At 37.3% G+C, this 26,664-nt stretch overlaps 1 protein-coding gene and 2 long non-coding RNA genes across 3 annotated transcripts; 1 reads left to right on the top strand and 2 right to left on the bottom strand.

Annotated features, from left to right (window-relative positions):
- Positions 1-6,972: 6,972 nt before the first annotated feature.
- LOC120344209 (GTP-binding protein 10-like) lies at positions 6,973-8,904 on the bottom strand. Its single transcript, XM_039413325.2, has one exon. The coding sequence runs from the start codon at positions 8,841-8,843 to the stop codon at positions 7,638-7,640; it is 1,206 nt and encodes a 401-aa protein (XP_039269259.2). The 5' UTR covers positions 8,844-8,904; the 3' UTR covers positions 6,973-7,637.
- Positions 8,905-14,279: 5,375 nt separating this feature from the next.
- LOC120344242 (uncharacterized) lies at positions 14,280-16,207 on the top strand. The gene is made up of 3 exons (XR_005569698.2): positions 14,280-14,460; positions 14,619-14,694; positions 14,835-16,207. It is a non-coding gene; the product is annotated as an uncharacterized LOC120344242 (long non-coding RNA).
- Positions 16,208-23,465: 7,258 nt separating this feature from the next.
- LOC120328363 (uncharacterized) lies at positions 23,466-26,408 on the bottom strand. The gene is made up of 4 exons (XR_005567642.2): positions 25,860-26,408; positions 25,286-25,385; positions 25,008-25,090; positions 23,466-24,466 (listed from the first exon to the last, which is right to left on the bottom strand). It is a non-coding gene; the product is annotated as an uncharacterized LOC120328363 (long non-coding RNA).
- Positions 26,409-26,664: the final 256 nt, after the last annotated feature.

Genomic DNA, 26,664 nt, shown 5'->3' on the forward strand with positions numbered 1-26,664 from the left:
ATAGTTCCCGGTGTGTAGCACAGTATCTACGTTGAGACTTGGACATAGTCTTACTGGCATAAGAAAGTACACGTTCATGCTCGTCCTGTACTTGAGATAACACCGCACCAATTCCAAAACCACTGGCATCAGTATCCAATACAAACTCGCCGACTGTTCTAGGAAAGCTAAGAATTGGAGCTGATGTCAGACAATGTTTCAACGTCTCAAAAGCCTTTTGACATTCATTACTCCATACAAATGGAATATTCTTCCTGGTCAATCGAATAAGAGGTCCAGCAATTGTTGAATAATCCTGAACAAACTTCCGGTAGTAGTTCGCTGTACCAAGAAAACTACGAATATCACTAACAGTGTTGGGAGTTTTCCATTCTTTGATAGCCGCAACATTTCCAGGGTCGCAACAGACACCTTCAGATGAAATAAGATAACCAAGATAAGAGGTGCTTCGACGGAAAAGTTTACATTTCGAGGGCTTCAAGCGTAAACCGGCACGGCGAAGTCTTATAAAAACTTCCCGAAGATTTGAGAGTGCCATTGAAAAATCACTACCATGAGCCAAAACATCATCAAGAAAATTGAAACACCCGTTCCACAGGAGATCACCAAGGATATTGTCCATCATCCGTTCGAATGTTGCGGGGGCATTCGCTAAACCAAATGGCATCACCACAAAGTGAAAATGTCCACGGCCAAGGATGCTGAATGCTGTCTTTTCGCGGTCTGCAGGATCAACCTCCACTTGCCAATATCCGCTTGCGAGATCAAGAGTTGAGAACCATTGGGCTCCGTTTAAGGACTCAATGATATCCTCAATACGCGGCAAGGGATATGCGTCCTTGTATGTGACGTCATTAAGCAATCTAAAATCCACGCAAAATCTGGTAGAACCATCCTTTCTGGGAACTAGGACAATGGGAGAGGAATATGGGGAATCGCTGGGTTCTATGACACCCTGAGCCAGCATATTATCAACAGCTTCTTCGGCTATCTTCCTACGCGCCCACCCCATTCGACGAGGAGCCTGCCGAATCGGCTGTGGTGTGGTTGTGATGATCCTATGCTTTGCTGCTGAAGTACGGCCTAGTTCACCATCTGGCCCTACAAATACATCATGAAATTCACAAATCAAATTGACCAACTGTTCACGTTGACTCGGGGTTAGATCATCGGCGGAATTGACCATGTCATGTAGATGTTCTGGTAATTCAGAAGCTATAACCCGAATATCGGATTCGTCAACTTGAATCTGTGCTACTAGCTGAGGATGTGCAATACCAATCAAAGATCCAGCCCTGATCTTAAGTTGTCTGCCTTTTTGGTTCACTGCTAGAACAGGAACAGTGGACTTTCCTGGGTCCACCACAGAAGAGATCAGCTGAACGCCATCAGCGAGGAAAGAAGAATTCAGCGGTTCAACAAGAGCAGCAACATCAGACAAGATGTTTTTCGGCCATGGATGACTAAGTTGTGCAGGGATAACAACCTTAGAATATGGCGGTATCGTAACGTCTTCCCGAACGGTTACACGACAACATGGTACAGACTTTTCAGTAAACAGTTTGATTTCATGACCCCCTATCATCATGTGTCCCGATGATAAGTAAAGAACACAGTCATGTTCTCGGAGATAATCCATGCCTAAAATACCATTAGTCATGCCTAAGTTGGCAACAATCACAGTGCGTCGTGATACAAACGAATCAATCGATAAATCAACCTCCAATGTACCCAGTGGTGATAAATCATGCCCTCCCACTGCAACAAGAGATTCTTCGAGCTGTGCCAATTGTGCTTCCTTCCCACCTATAGCCTCAAAGATGGAAATGTCAATAAGAGTAGTCATAGCACCACTATCTACAAGAAAGTTGAACGGTTGTTTGTTTACAAGTACCTTCGCATGCCAACTATTGTCATATTGTAAGGAACAAATATTCAGGTCTATATTCTGGTTTGTTGGTCCGTCATCAAGTAATAATTCAGCGGACACTGAGGACCTCAAGTCCGCTGAGTGTCGTTTAAATTTGCGGTCGAAGAAGAAGCAGATGTTGCAGGATCAACAGGATTCTGGAGATGTGGACAATCCCGTTTAAGATGACCAGTCTGCTTGCAATTAAAACATGCTTTGCAATCCCTACCCCAATGACCATGTTTACCACATCGAGGACACGGGTTGCGTGGTGTACCAGCAAAGTTGCGATTGTTGTTAGAGCGCGGCGCCACATGTCCTAGTATCTCATCCAGTTTTGCTAAAATGCGCTCGCCAATACTGCCTTCGAAAGATAAGTCGTTTTGCTGGTTAGCTGCATTACCAGGATTACTCTGTTTCACTGCCGCAATACGCGGTTTGGAAACGCCTTTCCTCTCAGTGTGGTTAGTATCGACAAAGTAATACAGTGTTGCAAGAGACAAGGCATTTTCAAAATTATCAGGCTGTTGCATGGTAACATGACCAAAAATCATGCTTTCATCGGTTAAACCGGCGAGAAACTGCGATTTCAAAATATCATCCTCACCAGCAATATCAAGATTTGGGTAAGCCAGAATAACAAGCTCTTTCAACTTGTTACCATAATCCCGTGGCGCTTCATTTGGCTTAATCCTACGACAGTGAAATGTAGTACGGTATGAACTCTCATTTCCAGCAGGTTTAAAAAAATGATTAAAATGAGCCACAATATCACGATAGCTAGTACGTTTCATTTCGGGTAAATCTTTCAACACATTAAGAGTCTGCCCTGTCATGCAAGTAGCCAATTCTAACCCTGCAGTGTCATCATTCCACTGATTATAACTAGAAACCAATTGAAAATGACATAAATAACTAGGCCACGCCATGACAGTTGACCCATCGAAATACATAGGCCTTTTGGCTTTTCTCACCATCATCGTAGCATTGGCTGTGTTATTGAGAACACTATTGCTAACGTTGGCATTTGCGACACTGCTAGAACTCACTGGAGGAGCTGATTGTGTAGCCACTGTAACCATTTTCGGATTAGCCCTGGGTTGTTTTTTGACAGTATTAGAGCCCTCTTTACCATTAGTACTCAGAAAAGGGACCACAGGTACAAAATTACTCACGTGAGCTTCCTCCGAAAATTTTACTTCTATTGTCTGTGAGAATGCGTTCCGCTTTCCTTCTGGCTGTCCATCTTCAGATCCAAATTCTGAAATTTCATCATCTTTGAGAATAGGTAGTAATTTAGGAACAACCGCTGCTGGTGTTGAAGTGATCAGACTGACATCTGGTTCATGTGACATGGGCTGGGTTTCCTCGGGATCAGCAACTTTTCCTGTTTCTATCTTGCCAGAAATATCTTGCAGCATGCTGAAAATTTGCGAGCCCATTTTTGAATTCGGGAGTTCAACCGAACTGAGTTCCAATCTGTTCTATACGACTGTCCATCAGCTGCAAACGGCTGTCCATATCCTCTTGCATTTCCTCTGAATCTTTAAGTTTCGCTTTCAATACCTGTATTTGCAGATGCAAATGTTCATTCTCCTTTGCTTCCTTTGGTGTCGGTACAATCTTTCTTCTCTTAACCATTTTTCCAAAAATACAGGCAAACGCAGTAGTAAAAATAATATCGGCAATTATCTGTCCAATATTATCCGTCACAGACTAGCCTACCTAATCGGCTTAGTCTTAATAGTCCCTGTTTCGAATAATATATCCTGGCGTGCTCGCCAAAAATTCGTATATGTGGCGTACCAAAATTGATATCACCACTCAGGTTCTTTCTGCCAGCTTCTTGGACGTTGTAATTGCTATAGATGTCGATCACAAAATAATCTTCTTGCGGTTCCAAATACAGCAGAGTAACTAAGTTAACTAACTAGATTAATTATACACCTGTAAGAACTTAATACAACCAAATACTCCAATAAGAATACAATAAACAAATAAAAACATGAAAAACACAGTACAAATACCGTAGGATACATACGTAACACAAGATACGGAATTGGTCTATGACGTCACAGTCATGAACTATTTACTTATATTGGGATACAAAAACCGGGTAAAACATACCTAGATATACATAAGAATAACTAGTATGACACTAAAGATACAACACAAATCCTATCTTATCGACAAACACGTAATATACATGGAAATACGCATAGAAATATGGAAATCACACAGGAAATAAACTGCGAAAATAGACTAGTTACGGAAACGGTAAATACAAGCTAACTAGTGAACAGAGCTATGCCAAACTGGAGAAATAGTAAACCTGCACTACTAATATCATTTTACAACAATAATTACACAAATTAACGGCAATAAAACACTATAATAATAACCTAATACACAGAGAAATATCTACACTGCCGGCAGTCTGACAAACCAGCTGAAAGAGAAAGTTACACAGCTGCTCACTAGTGACTCAAGTGGTAAGAATAAATATGGGCATACAGAATAAAACAGAGCTATAGACGTGGTCGTCTCACTTCTTTAGGGGTATTCTACGAGTCGGGTTTTGAATTTTCCCAGCTTTAATCAACTTTTATAATTCACATTACGAAAACGAGTCAATGTTCCCGAAAATGATTAAAAATGGGGTTTGAGCGATGATTAAATTTAAATTGTTACGTTTCCGTTTACATTTAGCTGTTCAGTTATTGTTTCAACCTTCGGAACAACACGGACACCAGAGACAACAACACGGAACACCAGCTTTCAGTCGTAGGGTTTGTAGATATTAGATTGTATATATGTTATCAGGGCCTTGTCTGTTTTTAAGTCATTTTTCTGCGGACCGGTAGTCACCTTTCCGCGGACCGGTGATGGGCCGCGGCCCGGTGGTTGCCGACCACTGGAGTAGACTATGTAAATCATCTTTGACTAAATGGGACATTATGAACATATTCTATATTTTGTATAGCTTTTCTTCTTCTATAAAATGTTCCATAAAAATTTGAATTGTTTTTACATATACAATTAAATGTAATAGAAAATACGATTAAACGTGAAAGTCGGGGTGCCAATTTTAAAGTTTGTCCCGGGCGCAAAATATTCTGGCTACGCCTCTGCGAGGGGCCGTGGTTCAATCGTGTTATCGACTTTCTTCTCCCCTATAATAAATATGTAATTTCCATCCTATCCTTAATATCACAAGATGATAATTTCAGAAACCGAAAATGCCCGCGCAGTACTTTCGTTCTGTCGCGCACTGCATAAGTATTAAAATGTTGTGTTCTTTTCTATTTTTCCGCGCAGATCTTTTTTTTTGAGCTCACATGGCCTTCTATTCCGCGCAACTATGCAAGCTCTTAGAGGGAACGTTGCCTATCACTAGAGTAGATTGGGTAGTAAGTTGAATTTGAAAACTCTTCAATGAAACTAAAGAATTTCATAAGAGGTCTTGGCCAAACATTTACATGTTCACCCCCATGTGATAACGCTATAAGTCATAGCAGTGGCGTAGCATCCACCCCGCGGTCGCGCCCACAGCGCAACAAGGCCCAAGCGGTTAGAACTTGGAAATTTAAGCCGCAAACCAAAAGCTACAGTGCAAACCAAGTAATGCATAACGTTTATGTTAGTCCTGCTCAAATCGTTTTGTTACGTAACAATGCCAGGGAGTCGTCGATATTCGGCGTCTTGTGGTTTGATCGCACCGGCAAAATTACGAAGGCTGTCAGAATCAAAGCGTATATATAATATGAGCGAGTCAACGCTCAGACAATGGACGCCATCTTGTGCCTATTGTTCTCGGCAATTTAACACAGCGCCTCATGAGAAGTTCAACACAATTATTGAAACATACCTATTATTTTAGGTAGAAAAATTTTGAAGGTCGCGTTTTGAAGTAAAATTTTAGCCGAGCATGCATGCTTATATCCTTTCATGTTGGCCAAATTACATTTATAGTACATTAAATTGTCTTTGAAGACAAAATATACCGGTTCCGAGTTGCTTCCAAAGTAAATTGGCCATTCTAATCGTCATATTTACCCATTTGACAATGGCGTTCCTTATGACGTCACAGATGAAAAGTTGTATTTATTCGTCGAAATTACCGACCGATCCAACTTTGCTCCAATGGCCGTTTCTATTTTCTGGTTAACATTTTTCGTCTGTCAAGCTCCATAATGCCTTACTGCTTGGCTCCAAATGACATTGTAGGATTGTTGCAGAAACATTTTACTGCCTCAAATTAGCGTACAGTATCACTATAAAATCTTTGAAAAATGACCAAAAATGGTTCTACGCTGTGTTTGGGGTCATATTTACCGCATTAGATATTTTTTTATTCTTAATTGCGTTATATATATTTAGATAGCATATATCTTAAAGTTCAAAATCCACCCTTCAGTTTCATTCTAGCCCTTATAACAGCTGACTTATTCGATTCGGTACAACAACACGACGAAAATTTTCCATAAGACTCCATTGCTTCGCGTTTCGCAAATATGGCGTCCATGAACTTGTTTAACATTAGGCAAGTTGGTTGCCGGCCGTTGGTCAGAATGATGTCGAAACAAAACCTCTCAGTGGCGCACAGAAACGCAGAAAAAGGGCAGAAGCGGAAAAACGTACGAAAAAAATTAAAGTAACCAAGATAAACAGCAAATTTTAGGTTACCATTGCCTTTTTATAGTGACATGTTACGCTTTTTGACGAAATTGAAAAAAGCGTTGTTTTAGCTTATATCCGAGAGTTTTTAGGGTCATTCCCAAGAAATATTTTTGCGGGGGGCCCACGAGAGTCTTGCTACGCCACTGAGTCATAGGAAATGCCTCCCTGTTCAAATATGTGGAGCATATATTACGAGATATACCAATGTCTATGAAACCGCTTGTGGGGATCTTGGGTTCAATATCAATATGGGGGTTCTGTAAAGCATGTCCTGAGCAAAATAAATATACGATAGTAAAATAGCATGACCTTCTGTAAGCACTGGAATTATGACCAAGCTTCAACCCATCGTGAAAGTAATCAGATGATTAATTATATATAAATGAAAGTGATAACTTATGTATTGAAACGATTAAAACGTTTTTTCTATTTACCACAAGGAATAAAAACGGCATATCATATTATGGAGAACCAGAAAACTACACAAAATAGCTGAATATTCATTTATTAAGATGCAGCAACTTGATATGGTGATTGAATCAATAATCACCATGGAATTCTCAGAGAAAACTTTTTGCCTCAGCAGAATCATCTAAAATGCACTCTGTAGAATAAATCTCTGAAGCAGGCTTGTAATGAAACAATGCCACAAATTGTGCATGTGGTTAGTAAGTTGATCAAATGAAAAACGAGAATATCGGTCAGAGACTTATCGATCGAAACTGCGGTTTTGATTCATGACTCTATAGTGACACCACGTGCCCCATCACTAATTAATCAATGACTCCTTAATTATATGACATAACGGCATCCAAAATCAATAGGCTACTGGTTCGAGATATGGTGAATGCACATGCAAAATTTGGAGCAGATTCAACCTCGCCTTTGTGAGATACCATGTTCATCTAACAGACAAACAAACAAACTGACAGACAGACAAATACCTATCAACATACTTAGATCTTAAAATCGATAAGTAATAAAGAGCATCATTATTACCTTTTTTATTATTGAACTTAAAGTTCCCACATGAAACGTTTTGTTATTATTAAACAATAACATTTCGAACAAGATTTGTTTCAAGAGACCTCTCATGTAATTTCTCCAGTTCTTTATTATTTTCATCACCTGTAAGACGTAACTTTGGTGTGACGATTTCATCAATTGCTTGACGAATTGAGTCTTTCAATTCATATAATGATGTCCCTTGTTTAGCAGATATGCTTAATATACTCGAAAAATTCATTTGTCGGTTTGGAATCATATCTTCTGGGAGTGAATCTACATAATTTTCCCATGATGAGAGTTTTTCAAGAGCTATTTCAAGTTTGTCATTTGCACCCTCCATGTCCATTTTATTAAAAACTAAAATGGCTGGTCGGCTGATTAATTTTTTATTATATAGTTCTAATTCTTTTGTTAAAAGTTGGACGTTTTCGAAAGCATCACGTAAATTATGATTTGTGTATAAACTAAAACCAAAAACATCCACTACAAAAAGTAACAATTTTGTCCGTTCAATGTGCTTAAGAAATTTATGACCCATTCCTAAGTTAATATGTGCCCCTTCGATCAAACCTGGTAAGTCAGCACAAGATATTCTACGAAAATCAGGATATTCCATAATACCAATATGTGGCCGGAGAGTTGTGAAAGGATAGTCTGCAATTGTAGGCGTTGCTTTTGAAATAGCATTCATTAGTGTAGATTTGCCAGCATTTGGGAATCCAACAAAACCGACATCCGCAATGAGACGCAAATCGAGAAGCAACTTCCGACTTTCTCCTTTTCGTGACTGAAAACGATTAAATCTGTCACCGCCTTTACCACCTCTTGCTACCAATAACCGATCTCCAGCTTTATTCACTATACCAATTTTTTTTCCAGTGTCTGCATCAAAAATAGTTATCCCCTGTGGAACTTGAATGAAAATACTCCTGCCATTCCAACCGCTGAGTGAGCGACGTGAACTCGGCTCGCCAGCATCAGCAGAAAATCGTTTTTCAGGAAATTTATTTTTCAAATCTTTCAATGAAAATTCAGAGTCTGGTGTTCCGACTATGAGAACATCTCCACCCCTTCCTCCTATTCCGCCAAGGTGCATCAAACCAGCACCTCCTGTTCCACCTCTCACATATATCCGTAAACTATCAATAAATGTTGGACTGTACCTTCTCACAGAAGTAAACAATATTGTTGTGAATCTAACCATTTTAAAGTTAAACTGGATAGGAATAAAAATAGAGTAAACCATACATTTTCTGTGGGAAAATTACTCATATCAGACCACCTGAAAATGTTGTACCTGTTGTAGTGAACTGTAATATATTCAAACAAATTATTTAGCAAATAATGGATAGAAGTCTTAATTTTCTGTTTTTCTCTTTGAGTAATTCAGGAATACTTTGTGCAAAGTCAAATATGTATATGTTCCTTCATACATGAAAAGAATTTTAGTTTTCAGTTTTACTCCTTGAGTAATATAGGCATAGGAATATTTTGAATTTACTGCAAAGTGAATTATATTTTCCTTCATACATTTAAAATGATTTTATTATTTGAAAGTATTTTGGAGACTGATTGAAAAATATATAAAGATAAAGTGTTGGAAACAGACCTTTCAAAATTATGCATTACCGTACCGGTATCCCAGCATCCAGATATTTGCATATCGTTGAACATTGCCTAGTTTTCAGGATCTGTTTTACTGTTTTATTTATTTTTTCATGTTCATGTTTTATTTGTTTATGTTTTCACTGTTCTATTGAACTATACTTTTACTGTTACAGATTCCGTACTTGTACCGGTACCGGTATAGTACGGCACCGGTACCTGTACTGTGTTACGTCATACTAAGAATCAGAGATGTTCAAAACCTAGAATCAATTGATTAGGAATCAGAGTAATTCTAAGCAGATTTATCTAAAAATTATACTTAAACAACACTGAATTCATACTTGAGAACTGATTCAGTATTATTGGATTTGGCTATCACTGCAGATATAATTTACTACTGATACCGGTACCAAGATATTGTGAAAAGTACCATACTGAATTAGAAATGGTAGGTAAATTGGTACCGGTAGTCAACGATATAGGTGCACAGCCATACGCACAAATTGCAAGCTGAATACTGTATTACAATCGTTAAATTAACTCTTTTCAGTTATCCCAACATGCAAAGGCAATAAATCAACAGTCCACACAGTCTCCTGGTTTCAATGGTCTAACTTTAATTTATAAGCTGCAAATTTGCTGCACGAAAAAACATGGATGTTTCTCCGACCCTTGACCCCTGAAAAATTCTCCTCATAGAGCAGGGGTCGGCATCTACGGCCCGCGGGCCGGATCCAGCCCGAGGAGTAATGTAATCCGGCCCGCGACGTTTCACTGAATTATAGTAACAAAACATTTGTTTTGACGATTATATTCTTCACGTAACAGAATTTATTGGGAAACACGTGTAGACTAAATTATATATAATACAAGAGAGCAATGCTCAAATATATGGACACGCAGAACAATTCCCAAAAAATCATATGCGGTGACCAACGACTAACATACCGGCGGTGACTTACCAGTACCTGTATCGGGGTACCGTGACGGTACAGGGACTGTCATAGATATTTTAGGTCCTGTGACAATTGAAACATCAGTTGAAATATCTCGTGATATGAGTCAATTATGTACCGTATTATCGGATCAGGTACCGAACCACAGTCAAACATTTCAGATAAAAACGTTACTAAATAACATGCGTCAACTTAACACCAGCCGAATCGGGGTACAATTTTTGGTACAGTGACTGTCATAGCCATTTAGGGCTGATGGACAATTCGACTACACGGACAACTCACCAGGCCTAGGGTGGTGTAGCCAGTCTGCGGACAATTTCATTCAAACCGCTATAAAACAAAAACCAATATATCTAACCCGTTCATTTTTTCACCGTGGGTGCATTGGCGGCATTTATTCTACACGCTAAACCTCGTATTAACTTTCTACGACAAAGGGTTGAAGCTATACAAATCCCCAAAGTACGGCACTCGAAAGACGTATTTGCGATCGAACGACCAGTGTGCGACCACGGATTTCAAGCCTTGATCATCGTTTATGCTGCGTCGAGACTATCGCATACGCAGCCATACAGCAATCAAACAGACAAATCACGGTGGTCGCAAATTGGTTGACAATTGTTGGTCTTGTGACAGCGTGAAAACATTGGGCTTCTAATTGCATTTCTGACCGTCATATATTTCAAGAACACGGTTATTTCGAACAAAACTCGTTAAATTATAAACAAAGCACCACATCACAGCAATCAAACAGACGAAAACACGGTGGCCGCAAATTGGTTGACAAAGATATTATCGACGTATCGGAAATGCACACCCCCTATTCCCCCTCCTTCAAATGTAGAAACGCGAAACTTTCAAATATGGGTAAAAGAAACACAACTCTACCCACCTGCCAAGTTTCATCTTTTTATTTCTCCTATTTGTATGGATTTTCAAGCTTTTGACAGCTACGAGTTAGTTCAGTGTCACCGCGCTGTGTTACGGTACCAGAACTCCTGTCTTGTGACAGCGTGAATTGAAATTGCAAGATGGTCCGTTGGACACAAAATGGCGTCCGATATCCGCAGAACGTTTAGTGACGTCATAGCAAACAAAAACAAATCTTACAGAGCTAACAGAAATATTTGAAATAAATAAAAGTAATAGCCTTCTGGAGAAAAATTTCATCTTCAACCACTGAAAATTTCAAAGCAATTAGTCCAGTAATCAAAGAGAAAAGCGACTTTTTAAAAACGTGTCAAAGAACAAGAACAAGAACAACAACAACATAATATTGAAACGATCGTTATGTCCACTACGTGTCCAACAACAACATAATATTAAAACGATCGTTATGTCCACTACGTGTCCAATAAGCTAACATGTATATTATTCACAATTACGCATTCAATGAGCCTATAATTTGACTATAATTAGACACAAATGGCAACAAAACGCAAGAAAGTTGATGCTAAGTGCAAGGGGTTCAATGGTACCGAAAATATTCGAATGGAATTTTTTGAGATGCAATGCAGTATCACTGCTTGATTTTTATTATAAAAAGTATCATCCGATCGGGTTTCAACTTTCTAAAAATAAATGCGGGAGCCGCCAATGACCTGCCCCAATTTTGGCCCGCGAGCGACAAAAGGTTGCCGACCCCTGTCATAGAGGACTTGCAGGGGTCACGTGACTTTGTTTACTGGACGGCAAAAAAACAAAAACGTCCATCTGGCTCCTGTTAGTTGCAAGTCGGATTATACGTTTCCGTTTTGTTTGGCTGTTAAAAATGGTTATTGGACACGAAATGGACATAACGATCGTTTCGATATTATGTTGTTGGACACGTAGTGGACATAACGATCGTTTCAATATTATGTTGTTGTTGTTCTTGTTGTTCTTGTTCTTTGACACGTTTTTAAAAAGTCGCTTTTCTCTTCGAATACTGGACCAATTGCTTTGAAATTTTCAGTGGTTGAAGATTAATTTTTTCGCTAGAAGGCTATTACTTTTGTTTATTCTTAAATTTTATATGAATCCTATGAGATATGATATTTCATACAAAATTTCGCGGTATTTATTTTTACTCATGGGAACACTGTTTTACACTTATTTCAAGCGGTTTCGCGATCGATTGTCTTGCTCAGTACTACAGCTACTGTAGGTCGGTACTGGTAAGTTGCCATACCGGTGCCGTAACGCAGTGAAATTGACTTATTCCTTCCGCGGTATTACTAATGCTGCAATGCAAGTTTTATAGCCTATCGTATGCGGAACGGAATATCAGACCTACAGGTTCGGTACCGGTACTGGTAGCTCAGTACGTAAGTACGATACTGGTACTGGTGCCGGTACCGGTGTCTTACCACAATGAAATTACCGTAACTTATTCTTTCACGGTCCTACCAGTGCAGTAATGCAAGCGTTGTAGCACTTGTAGCCTACAATATTAGTTTATTTTGATGAGAGTCTACTGGAAACAACATAAAATTTGAAAGGGAAGAATTGTTCTGTGATCAATTATCTGTCCTAAAGTGTAAATAACATAAAATTTGCAAGGGAACAACTGTTCTGTGATCAATTACCGTATATGGCCTACAGTGTACAGGTAAGATGCTGGCTGACTGCTAACCGGTACTGGTAGCTCAGTACGTAAGTACGATACTGGTACTGGTGCCGGTACCGGTGTCTTACCACAATGAAATTACCGTAACTTATTCTTTCACGGTCCTACCAGTGCAGTAATGCAAGCGTTGTAGCACTTGTAGCCTACTATATTTGTTTATTTTGATGAGAGTCTACTGGAAACAACATAAAATTTGAAAGGGAAGAATTGTTCTGTGATCAATTATCTGTCCTAAAGTGTAAACAACATAAAATTTGCAAGGGAACAACTGTTCTGTGATCAATTACCGTATATGGCCTACAGTGTACAGGTAAGATGCTGCCTGACTGCTAACTCAGTACCGCTCGACACGTTTTTAAAAAGTCGCTTTTCTCTTCGAATACTGGACCAATTGCTTTGAAATTTTTAGTGGTTAAAGATAAAAATTTTCTCCAGAAGGCTATTACTTCTTTTTTCGCTATGACGTCATCAAAATTATGTGACTCTACGTGTCCATATATTTGAGCATAGCTCTCTTGTTCTTATTCTTATTGTTCTTGTTGTTTGACACGTTTTCAAAAAGTCGCTTTTCTCTTTGATTACTGGACCAATTGCTTTGAAATTTTTAGTAGTTGAAGATGAAATTTTTCTCCAGAAGGTTATTACTTTTATTTATTTCAAATATTTCTGTTAGCTCTGTGAGATTTGTTTTTGTTTGCTATGACATCACCGAACGTTCTGCGGTCGCATAAGCACTCGATTCTTCTGATCACGTGCCATCGAACGTCGGTGGTTCGTAACGAAGTCCTTGCTGTTTGCTACGATTTTTGGACACGAAGTGGACATAACGATCGTTTCAATATTATGTTGTTGTTCATGTTCTTTGACACGTTTTTGAAAAGTCGCTTTTCTCTTCGAATACTGGACCAATTGCTTTGAAATTTGCAGTGGTTAAAGATAAAATTTTCCTCCGGAAGCTATTACTTTTTTTTCGCTATGACGTCATCAAAATTATTGCCATTGGGTGGTGCTACGTGTCCATATATTTGAGCATAGCTCTCTTGTTCCTTACGCGGTCTTACCGGTACTACTGTACTGCAGTCTGCAATAAGGTTTGTTTTCTAGCAAATCTAGTCTACCGTATTTGATAATTTTGATAAGAGCAAAATCGGTTACACTGAACTAACTCGTAACTGTCTCGTAAAAGCGGGGCTTGCACTCACTGTTATAACCACGACAGTCGGACAGTCTCTGCGCTGTACCGTTACCGTACCGTCTTAGCGGACGTTGAAATTGAAAGTTTTTTATGGGGACAGTATTGAAAGTTTTTTTATGGGTGCGATACCGGTACCGGTAGACTGTCAGACTCAAAAACAAACCCTACCTAATACAATACATACCCTACCTAGTACCGTAATAGAGTGGAGTTATCAGTGAAAATAACAAGAGTCTATTTTGTCGTAACTTTGTCAATTTTACCAGAGCTTACCGAATTTATTTACTTGTAGTGTGTCTGCAGGGAAATTCAATTATTGTCTATTTTTCTTTATTAATGCAGTAATGAGAATGTCTGTACAATTGCGATACTTGTTCTCATATTTTGCTGTTTTGTTACGTTTTTTCTGGAAACACCACAAATGCAGAATTATGCAAAGAAAGAAGCATTACAAACTTTACAAAATATTTCAACATGCTGACATGTGCAGCAGGTAAGTGTAAGTGCTGAGCATATCAAATGTTTAATAGTGAAATAAAGTCAATTCATTTACGGGTGCCATAACCTGATACCTGCGGTAAAATTAACGTCTAACCTAACGTATATCTTTTTATTCTCGCAGCTGTCATGTTTATTCTTTTTTTAATACAGTTTTGCTGGAAACAACAGAAATATGCTACGAAAGAAGCATTTCAACTTCTCCGAAAGTTTTTAACATGTGACGCATGTAAGTCTTGATGCCAGAGCACAACAACTTCATTTACATGATTACTGTTATTTTATTGTAGTCAAATTAACTTATTCCATTTTATTTGTATTCCTACAAGCTGCAATGTTTATATTCATTTTGTTGCTTTTTTGTTACAGTTCTGCTGTAAACACAGAAACAACAAATATGCCAAGAAAGAAGCATTACAACTTTTTCAACAATGTTCAACATGTTCTGGAATATGGTGGTCGCGGTCTTACTAATGCAAAAATATTTGCTGGGTTAACGGCGTGTTGCAATTATTGTTGCGGCTTCCACTTCATGTACAACATGACTTTTGTTTGTGCTCAATACCACAGGCATGCCATTTCTGCAAACTGATATCTTTAAGACGCAGAATGCTATTTGCACCAGCTGAATCAACAAGATGTCTTTCAGCATATGAATTTTCTCTGTTTGTTCAAGATTACCATGCTAGGCCATGTGAAATGTTTGATGCTGCTGAATTTCTTAGTATAATATTATCTAAGGTTTCAGACGACCAAATTAGGTACCATAATGAAGATGTTAATACCCTGCAATCTATGTGCCTTTCTGAACAATGTTTCTGTGGTGAATATTCTAATATCCTCAGTGCAACGATATTCAACATTTTTAAGTTCAACCAAGGAGAAAAAACTTGAAGAGATTTTAAAGCATCAAGAATAAATATGACACAATTGCAATTCACTCAAAAGTGTCAATTATTCGTTTAACATATTGCCTACTGTTTTGTTCATTGCGATTTGCAGAGATGATCATCAGCATAAAAAAAAATAGTAATATGCTGCAGTATTTTTCCAATCTCGATTTAGAAGGAAACAAATACAAACTTTTTGGTGTTGTGTCTCACGAAGGATTAACTATTCAGTCTGGTCATTATGTTTCATACTGTTTATCTAAAAATCAGTTCTATAAATACTGTGATTCGGTTGTAACCCGGTCTAGCATACAAAATGTAGAATGTCGCTCAGATGCGTGTATTTTGTGTTTTGCGAAAACTGATGTGGTATTGGATCCATTGATTTATGATACACCTCCAACATCACGAATTCGTGATTACTTGGTATCAAACACATACATTTTTTCAGACTGTTCATTTGCTGCTTCTGATGATTATGCCGAATCTGTGGCAAGCAACTCAAATGAATTCAGAGGGGAAGAATCGAAGATGTTTGATGCGCCTGAAAAATTACCGACGGACACATGCTTTTCTCCAGACTGTTCCTCTGACTCATCTCAGCTACTTCCTAATGAAAGTATTGGATGCGTGTCAAGCAATTCAAACAACAATATACGGACTGTAAAAATTTTATTCGAAACATGTGACAGTATGAAAACAAATGAACGCCAACACAATATTCAAAAAACTGTGCCAAATCATATCAAGTTTATTTACATGTTTACTCTTACTGCATTTGCAGTCAAATTAACTTATTCCATTTTTTTGTACGCATGCACAGCTGCAATGTTTATGCTCATCTTTTTGCTTTTTTCATTGCAGTTCTGCGGTAAACAACATCAATATGCCAATAAAGAAGCATTGCAATCTTTCCAATAGTGTTCAGCATGTTATGAAATATGGTGGTCGCGGTTTTATCAATGCAAAAAATATTTGCCGGTTTAACAGCGTGATGCAATTATTGCAAATAGTTTTCGTGTCCATATATTTGAGCATTGCTCTCTTGTTTCGTATAGTTCCGTTGGCTGTACGTACGGTATAGACAACGAAATGGATCTTCAGTTATATTCCACTGTTTTCAAAAAATCCGGAACGTCGCGCAATGTGGATATCATTTATTCTATTGGCAAAACTGCTTGGTGTCAAGTCCAGAAGTCATCTCGCTTGTGTTTCACTGTTTGCGGACAGCACTTCGTTGATGGTGAGTGATAACATGCGTTTGCGGTATCATATTTTGATTATTTCAACTAAACTAAAGGTCCTCGAAAGACATATTGACAATTAGTTTATTTGATTTACAGCTATTTTAATAGCAAATAACCTCAAAACTACCAAAAAGAGGCAATGTTTACAACCACGCTTGAATACATGTCTGAACGGAAGAAGTGTTTGAGCGGCGACACAAATTGCAATTGTTACGTCATTGTTAACTTATTGCTAATTTGTAATTGTTACGGAAATGAACAAGGTAATCGATGTTTGGGGAAACACCGATACCGATGAATTGTATTATTGTCCACAATCACATAATAAGCCTGAGGCCTGACTGAGGAGGTTGGGTCGAGGAGGTGCTTTTTAGGAGGCTATCCTCTTCCTCGGAATAAAAATGATACCAAATTTATCCTGACATCTAGTCTATAATGTACTTTAAAACTCAAACACTGATAAAACAACAAACCCGATCTGGCACTGTACAGGCCCGCATGACGCAAAAAATTTATTGCACCAATGATAAAATAAGAAAAGAAGCCGCACTAGTTTGAAAGTATCCGGAACTGCCTAAAAAGATACTTTGCAAAGAAGATTAGTCAGGCATGTTAGTCGTTGGGCAAATGTACATTGGTACAAGTTGAATTTTACTCAGCGCTATTGTAAACCTTGCCTTGTTTATGTAGTATCTGTTGATTATATTTCCAAAATATAAGAATAAATAAAATAAATTGCTAGAATATTCGACGCTAAAATCTTTTTTCATTACTTCCAAATAATAGCTGTTTGAATAATTTTAAATAAAATGGTGTTCTCGAGGCGTTTAACCTGTCGGCACACGCCGGAACTTAAAAACCCTTTTCAAAGTAAGCATGGAAAATATCATAATGATAAGGTATGGGCGTTTCTCCGAACTTTGAGCACAGAAAATTTCTTCTTTTGATTTACTTTTATAAAAAAAAGATGCCCTATCTCCCCAACTTTTCTATCTTCGATTCACTGCCCTCAACCTTCATATCCTCAGTCCACTGTCCTATATTCATCAACCTTTCTATTCTAATCCCGCTGACCTTTTTCCCGTCAACCCACTATTGTCCCCAATACCTTCACACCCTCAACAACCTTCCTGTCCTCGACCCACTGTCCTATTTCCCTAACCTTTCTATCTTCTAAAATAAAGGCTGCAAGTCAATGGTGGGCTGCACATATTTCAGGTAAATTTTAAGCAGTGCGCGAAGACTGATCATTTGAATATTCTCTGCATTATTAAACCATTTGCACTCAGCATCAACTTTTTTACGTTCTGTTGCCATTTGTCTAATTATAATCAATTACAGGCTCATTAAACGAGAGATTGTGAATTAGGTTATAATATAGTGTATCAAAATTTCAAAACAGCTGTTTTGTTACTATAATTCAGTGAAGCGTCGCGGGCCGGATTATATTGCCGGATCCGGCTCGCGGGCCGTAGTTTGCCAATCCCTGCTCCATCCTTTTATCCTCGGCCCATCGCCCTATGTCTTTTATTCTCCGCATCCCTCAACCTTTCTGTCATCGACCCATCATTCTATCTCTCCCACCTTCCTATCCTCGCCCACCGCCTATCTACCTCAAACTTCGTATTTTCGACCCACTGTCCTACCTCTCTCAACTTTCTATCCTCGACCCACTGGCTATCTACCTAAACCTTCCTATCATGAACCCGCCGCTTTGCCACTCTCAGCCACCCTATACTCAACCCACCGCCTACCTACTCCTACCTTTGTCTCCTCGACCCACTATCCTGCTTCCTCCAAATGTCCTACCCTCGAGCCACTGACCTATGCTACCCCGTATCTAAACTCAGCCTATCTACCTCTACTATCTACCTCAGCCTCACACTCTCGACCCGCTGCTCTGCCACTCCCAGCCACCTTATACTCAACCCACCGCCTACCTCCTCCTACCTTTGTCTCCTCGACCCACTATCCTGCTTCCTCCAAATGTCCTACCCTCGAGCCACTGACCTATGCTACCCCGTATCTAAACTAACCGTCACACCGAACCTTCATTGGTTGTGATTATACAAACTTTCCGGTTTTATACGGCTCGAGTATGCCAATGAGATGATTGAAGCGCACATCGACGAAACAAGCGCATACGCTTTACGGCATTCGTGACATATTATTATGGGTATATTTGAACATGAAACAAACGCACAGCTTCACTGAGTGTAAATGATGGCAAAAAAATTTGAAAACTCCGAAAGGCACTCATTTACACCATTTCCAAGTCATTTAAATGTAGGATGCAATCCCAAATGGTAATCAATCACCATGATTGGTAGCTCAAAAATTTGCTACTTGTTAGGCCTAATCATGAGACAATCTTAATCGTTTCGGTTTTCAAAACGCAAAACGTTGCGTTAGACACTGATCCGAATTTGGGAAAATTCTGATCCGTAAAAAAAGAAAATTAAAAAAAAAAACGTTGCCGACTATCGTGTTTGGGCCTTGTATTGTCGAAGATGCAAATTCGAATAGTGTTAAAATTATTATAAATTCTTTCTACCCTCAGCCCATATCTCCGCTTCCTCCTCCACTTTAAAAAGATACTTAAAAATAAAATATATTGTGATTACTATTTTTTAAGTTGATCATCGGAACATTAATTGACTGATTCCAATCTCCTGCTGTTTCTCTACATGTGACTAATGGCATCATGGGCCTTGGCTTGTTATTCTTGACAACGCCGATCCCAGCTCAAGCGAGTTTCTCTTTGAATTTGGATTTTTCTTTCTCGTATATATATATAACTCTATTACCGTAGTTAAACGGACCTGCCATATTTGCAGTACTTAAGCGGACGTCGTTCCTGTGTCCGTATCATTGTTTTTAAATACGTACTTGGAGAGCGCGAGAGCCGTTGACAACTACGGAGAAAAAGAGTCAACACAATCCTCTCGATAACAGATATAAAATTTTTGTCCGCTTAATTCGTCCACTTAATTCAGACCACCAAATGTTTTAGCCTATTTCGGCACTAAGCCGGACCCCTCTTATATGTCGCCCTGGATGTCTACATAAATGATGCTGCTTTTATTTTATTACGCATTTTAAAGCGTATGACCTCGCTTTAATTTCCGATGGATTCGAACCATTTAGCATTATTTATCACAAAAATAGCATTTTTTTTTTCAATGTTCAGTATTTTGTGCAAGGGAGATGCACTGTGTTTGGTGTAGGAAATAATCTTCCATGTCAAAAAATACTCAAAATGCAACGTGAAGGTAGACAAATCGAAACAAATTGATTCAAACGTAATATATATTTGAAACTGAGAAATACACAGAGCATATCACAAATGTTCGCCTATTCCAACCCTATGGTGTAACATATAGATTGAACAGATGCTATGTTGTGAGTGTCAAGATATCAATACCAAGTCAAAATTATTGCATTCAAATAATATTGATAAACTTTGCGCAAAATATATCTCAAAAATCCGCATATCTATATGGCTAGTTATTAAGCGTGACATATAATTGAAAAACAAAATTTTGAAATGCCATACATATTGAGAAACAATACACAAAATATATTTCAAATGTATCACCAATTTGATTGCTAAAGTGTGAAATATTATTTTAAAAAGGAAGTGTGGTATATAATGGTAAAATAAAAAATGAAAGTGCTAATATTATTGAGAAACAATAAAAGAAAATTATATATACGCAGAAGGTAACCGCAGAATGAAATTCATGTCATTAATGAAGACAAAAATCACACAAATTCGATTTCAAATGTTCATCTATTCGGTCACTCAAATGTGGCACGTAATTGAAAAATGAACACCAGCCCTATTGAGAAACATTACACAAAATATATCTCAAATGTCCACTTATCCGGCATTTAAGTGTGGCATATAACAATTAAAATAAAAATTCTGAAATCATATTGAGAAATATTACACAAAGTATATCTCAAATGTCCACCTATCCGGCCACACTCTGAAATCATATTGAGAAATATTACACAAAGTATATCTCAAATGTCCACCTATCCGGCCACCTAAGTGTGGCATACAAGAATTGAAATTAAAATTTTGAAATCCTATCGAGAAATATCACACAAAGTATATCTCAAATGTCCACCTATCCGGCCACCTAGGTGTGGCATAAAGCATTTAAATGAAAATTCTGAAATCATATTGAGAAGCATTACACAAAGTATATCTCAAATGTCCACCTATCCGGCCACCTAAGTGTGGCATAAAGCATTAAAATGAAAATTCTGAAATCATATTGAGAAATATTACACAAAATATATTTCAAATGTCCACCTATCCGGCCACCTAAATGTGGCATACAAGAATTAAAATGAAAATTTTGAAATCATATTGAGAAATATCACACAAAGTATATCTCAAATGTCCACCTATCCGGCCACCTAAGTGTGGCATAAAGCATTAAAATGAAAACTCTGAAATCATATTGAGAAATATTACACAAAGTATATCTCAAATGTCCACCTATCCGGCCACCTAAGTGTGGCATAAAGCATTAAAATGGAAACTCTGAAATCATATTGAGAAATATTACACAAAGTATATCTTAAATGTCCACCTATCCGGCCACCTAGGTGTGGCATAAAGCATTAAAATGAAAATTCTGAAATCATATTGAGAAATATTACACAAAATATATTTTGAATGTCCACCTATCCGGCCACCTAAGTGTGGCATACAAGAATTGAAATAAAAATTCTGAATTCATATTGAGAAATATCACGAACTTTATCTCAAATGTCCACCTATCCGGCCACCTAAGTGTGGCATAAAACAATAAAATGAAAATTCTGAAATCATATTGAGAAATATTACACAAAATATATTTTGAATGTCCACCTATCCGGCCACCTAAGTGTGGCATACAAGAATTGAAATAAAAATTCTGAATTCATATTGAGAAATATCACAAACTTTATCTCAAATGTCCACCTATCCGGCCACCTAAGTGTGGCATAAAGCATTAAAATGAAAACTCTGAAATCATATTGAGAAATATTACACAAAGTATATCTTAAATGTCCACCTATCCGGCCACCTAGGTGTGGCATAAAGCATTAAAATGAAAATTCTGAAATCATATTGAGAAATATTACACAAAATATATTTCAAATGTCCACCTATCCGGCCACCTAAATGTGGCATACAAGAATTAAAATGAAAATTTTGAAATCATATTGAGAAATATCACACAAAGTATATCTCAAATGTCCACCTATCCGGCCACCTAAGTGTGGCATAAAGCATTAAAATGAAAACTCTGAAATCATATTGAGAAATATTACACAAAGTATATCTCAAATGTCCACCTATCCGGCCACCTAAGTGTGGCATAAAGCATTAAAATGGAAACTCTGAAATCATATTGAGAAATATTACACAAAGTATATCTTAAATGTCCACCTATCCGGCCACCTAGGTGTGGCATAAAGCATTAAAATGAAAATTCTGAAATCATATTGAGAAATATTACACAAAATATATTTTGAATGTCCACCTATCCGGCCACCTAAGTGTGGCATACAAGAATTGAAATAAAAATTCTGAATTCATATTGAGAAATATCACAAACTTTATCTCAAATGTCCACCTATCCGGCCACCTAAGTGTGGCATAAAACAATAAAATGAAAATTCTGAAATCATATTGAGAAATATTACACAAAATATATTTTGAATGTCCACCTATCCGGCCACCTAAGTGTGGCATACAAGAATTGAAATAAAAATTCTGAATTCATATTGAGAAATATCACAAACTTTATCTCAAATGTCCACCTATCCGGCCACCTAAGTGTGGCATAAAGCATTAAAATGAAAACTCTGAAATCATATTGAGAAATATTACACAAAGTATATCTTAAATGTCCACCTATCCGGCCACCTAGGTGTGGCATAAAGCATTAAAATGAAAATTCTGAAATCATATTGAGAAATATTACACAAAATATATTTTGAATGTCCACCTATCCGGCCACCTAAGTGTGGCATACAAGAATTGAAATAAAAATTCTGAATTCATATTGAGAAATATCACAAACTTTATCTCAAATGTCCACCTATCCGGCCACCTAAGTGTGGCATAAAACAATAAAATGAAAATTCTGGAATCATATTGAGAATACATTACACGAAGTATATCTCAAATGTCCACCTATCCGGCCACCTAAGTGTGGCATAAAACAATAAAATGAAAATTCTGGAATCATATTGAGAAACATTACACAAAGTATATCTCAAATGTCCACCTATCCGGCCACCTAAGTGTGGCATAGAACATTAAAATGAAAATTCCGAAATCGTAATGAGAAACATTATATTAACATTATAAATCAAATGTCCACCTATCCGGCCACCTAAGTGTGGCATACGAGAATTGAAATGAAAATTCTTAAATCATATTGAGAAACATTACACAAAGTATATCTCAAATGTCCACCTATCCGGCCACCTAAGTGTGGCATACAAGAATTGAAATGAAAATTCTGAAATCATTTTGAGAAACATTACACAAAGTATATCTCAAATGTTCACCTATCCGGCCACCTAAGTGTGGCATAAAACAATCACAATGAAAATTCTGAAATCATATTGAGAAACATTACACAAAGTATATCTCAAATGTCTACCTATCCGGCCACCTAAGTGTGGCATAAAATGATCACAATGAAAATTCTGAAATGATATTGAGGAACATTACACAAAATATATATCTCAAATGTCCGAATACCCGACTACCTAAGTGTAGCATACAACTATTGAAACCAATTCCTGGAATCATATTGAGAAATCTTACACAAAATATATCTCAAATGTCAACTTATTCGACCGCTTTAGTGTGTGAAATATAACTAAAATACGAAATTTCGAATACTAATCATATTTTGATGTTGTGGAAAATTGCTCAAAATTTATCTCAAATGTTAACCTATCCGATAACTTGAGAGTGACAAATATTTTAAAACAAAATTTTGAAACCATATTGAGGAACAATACAGAAAATATATCGCAAATCGTCATTTACTCAGCTACGTAAGTGTGTCATGTAAATGCAAAATGATATTTTGGAATGACAATAATATTAGGAAGCATTCAAAAAAAAATTTCAACCATCCGACCATTTCAGAAGGTATGTAATTAAAACACGAAATTCTCTAAAGAAATATCGAGAACCATTATACACAACATATCTCAAATGTTTAATTAAGTGACGTTTTCAGTGGGGCCTATAAATGCGAAATGAAATTTTGCCATGTCAACTAAAATGAGAAACATTACACCAATTATAACTCAAATGTCTACCTATCAAGGCGCGCTTAAGTATAGCAGTGATTATACAGTCAACTATACGAGCGATCAACATGAAATTATTCAACCCCGATATCAATTTAGAATCTTTGAACAATTTATTTAAAATTTTTGCACCAACTCGGAATACAAAAACATGATTGTTATTTTGAATTTATAATTAAATAGTAAAAATGTATGCCAAGTATGTATACGAATGTGGATATGCCCACTAGATTAAGTTGTTGAGGAGAGACAAAATTATGTGCTCACTGCCGGTTCATCTTTATGAATTATACAGAGATGTCTTAAAGCTTTACAATAAACTTCTCGCAAGATATACAAAGCCGTGCAATTATTTTTCTTTTCGTCGTTTCTTTTCTGGTTCACGTTTATTTAGAAGCTTTTTTTGGAATTGATTTACAGCCCTTTTCTTTTCCGTATATATGATTTTCTTTTAAGTCACTTACATTGCTTATTGAAAGTGATTCTGAAGATGGTGCGGTATAGTCTGTTGACTAATCTGAAACTTTGGTCAAAAATACATGCATAAGTCACAAAACATCATCACAGTGTTCTGGTCCAATTCAGAATTACGGTACTCTTGATTGACCGAACAAACGAAGTGTTTGAAATGGGGAATTGCATTATTACTCAAATAAAACAGTGAGGGCTCCCGAAGTATGCGAACCAAGATGGCGGACATCGGAATGTAATATGTGTACTAGGTTAGGGTTAGTCCATAATTTTAGGTATAGATACTACGGGAGGCTCTTGGCTAGTCTTCGAACTGATAATAGAACTAAAATAAGGAAAACTGGAAAAAAATTATCGCCTAACCCTAACCTGTTACCCATGTTACGTTCCGATGTCCGCCATCTTGGTTCGCATACTTCGGGAGCACCAAACAGTGTTTTTAAACGGAGCACTACAAATATCGTATCGTAGATAGCCGCGCTATTTGTGATGGGCTACAATTGATATTATGATTCGGTTTATTACCATTCATTGGTATCAATTTGAGATACCGTATTTAATTAAAAACAAGCATAGCAAACTAATTTAATCACCTCCTGGCACAGCGTTCTCCGAATCACTACCCGCATTTCCGTCTGCCAAGTTCTGAAACGTAGGCCATCTCGTTGGAGAGTCACTTACATGTGAACAAAAAATACAGCCCAGTAAATAGCTAGATGAGGATGGTAAAATAACACAGGGATATGTGCCAAATCACAAAACAAAATTGCTAGCAATGCAATTCTTTAAAACTGTTTTCCGAAGATAAAATATTCTAATCTAATATGAAGCGGTGTATTAGATATTTTTATTTATACAAAGCTATACAAACCTATATAAAGTGGCGTCAACCACTCGCTTCTCGTATCTCCTTCTGTTTCGAGAAAAATTTGAATTCATTGAATTTTCACAATCTTCGTTTGTATTGTCATCTGGATTTAGAAATCCTTCTGAATTACACACTCTTACAAACGCAAACCCAGTCGTAGCAATATTTTGATGGTCAGATCAGAACTACGACCAGTAAAAGCATAACAGTATCAGTAGTCTTTTGATAATCAGGAATAAGTGAAAAATCTCAACAACAAAAATATATGCTAATGATTTGGTTTCTGCAAGACTAACCACTTATCCTTCTTCTATGCTTTTGTGTCGGCGGATCCGTATGCATATAGTGCAAGGATGCTGTAGCAAGAGTAAAGATAACTATCCTACAGTCCTAAGTGATTCAAGAGTCTTGATGCACACTAACACAATTATATTTCTGTAACGTTTCGTCTGACCAAGATCAGACTCCTTCAGACATACATAGTAAATATAATTGTGTTAGTGTGCAGCAAGACTCTTGAATCACTTAGAACAAAAATATAGTAGCCCTATTATTAAAAATCGTTATGACTAATCACCTTATCCGATGAGTGATGATTTCCAGCAGCATTCTTCGGTGACGTTGAAAACCTTGTTTCAAGTTATTATGACTCGACTTCAACTCACTGGGTAATTGATAACACCTGACACAAAAGACTTGGATCGCTTCTCCAAACACAACTGTTCTATTTTATCTAAATTTCTGCAATCACGCACTCATGAAGATCCCGATCCCCTCACGGCGTCCAGGTTACTTGCGAACAAAACGGCAAACGTGGTAGGTAAAGTTCTTGGCAAACCCGACAGTTTTACTATTGCGACACAAAGCCTCTTTAGTACGGAGTTGTGAATTGAGGTCCTTTTCAGTTTATTGAGCTTATATTGCAAAAAACAGAACGAACGATCTTCATGTTCTGCCTGGTTATTGTATCAAAATTATCAATCCTACTCTCCAAAAATCGTAAAGACATATACCGAAAAATTAAAAGATTTTCGCGTAAACAAAATGTCCGCTTAGTGTACGAAAATTATACCCGTTGATTATAAACCAGCAGAACTACTGTCCCCTTAAAGTTGGCGAAAATATGCAGATATTTTAAAAATATTGAAAGAACATATTGTTTTTGATACTGTTTTATTAGAGAAAAAGAGATTTCAGCAAAAAATAGCAAAACGTTTTAATTATGGAACGTGGAATAATTAAGCGGACAGGAAAATGTCTACCCAATTTTTCCGTCTACATAACTGTCGCTTTTTTAGCACGGTATGTCCACTTAACTACCGTATTAGATATATATATATATATATATATATATATATACGTTTTCTTTCAATAAAGTTTGT

Source organism: Styela clava, chromosome 5, assembly GCF_964204865.1.
Source record: "Styela clava chromosome 5, kaStyClav1.hap1.2, whole genome shotgun sequence".
Lineage (NCBI taxonomy): Eukaryota > Metazoa > Chordata > Ascidiacea > Stolidobranchia > Styelidae > Styela > Styela clava.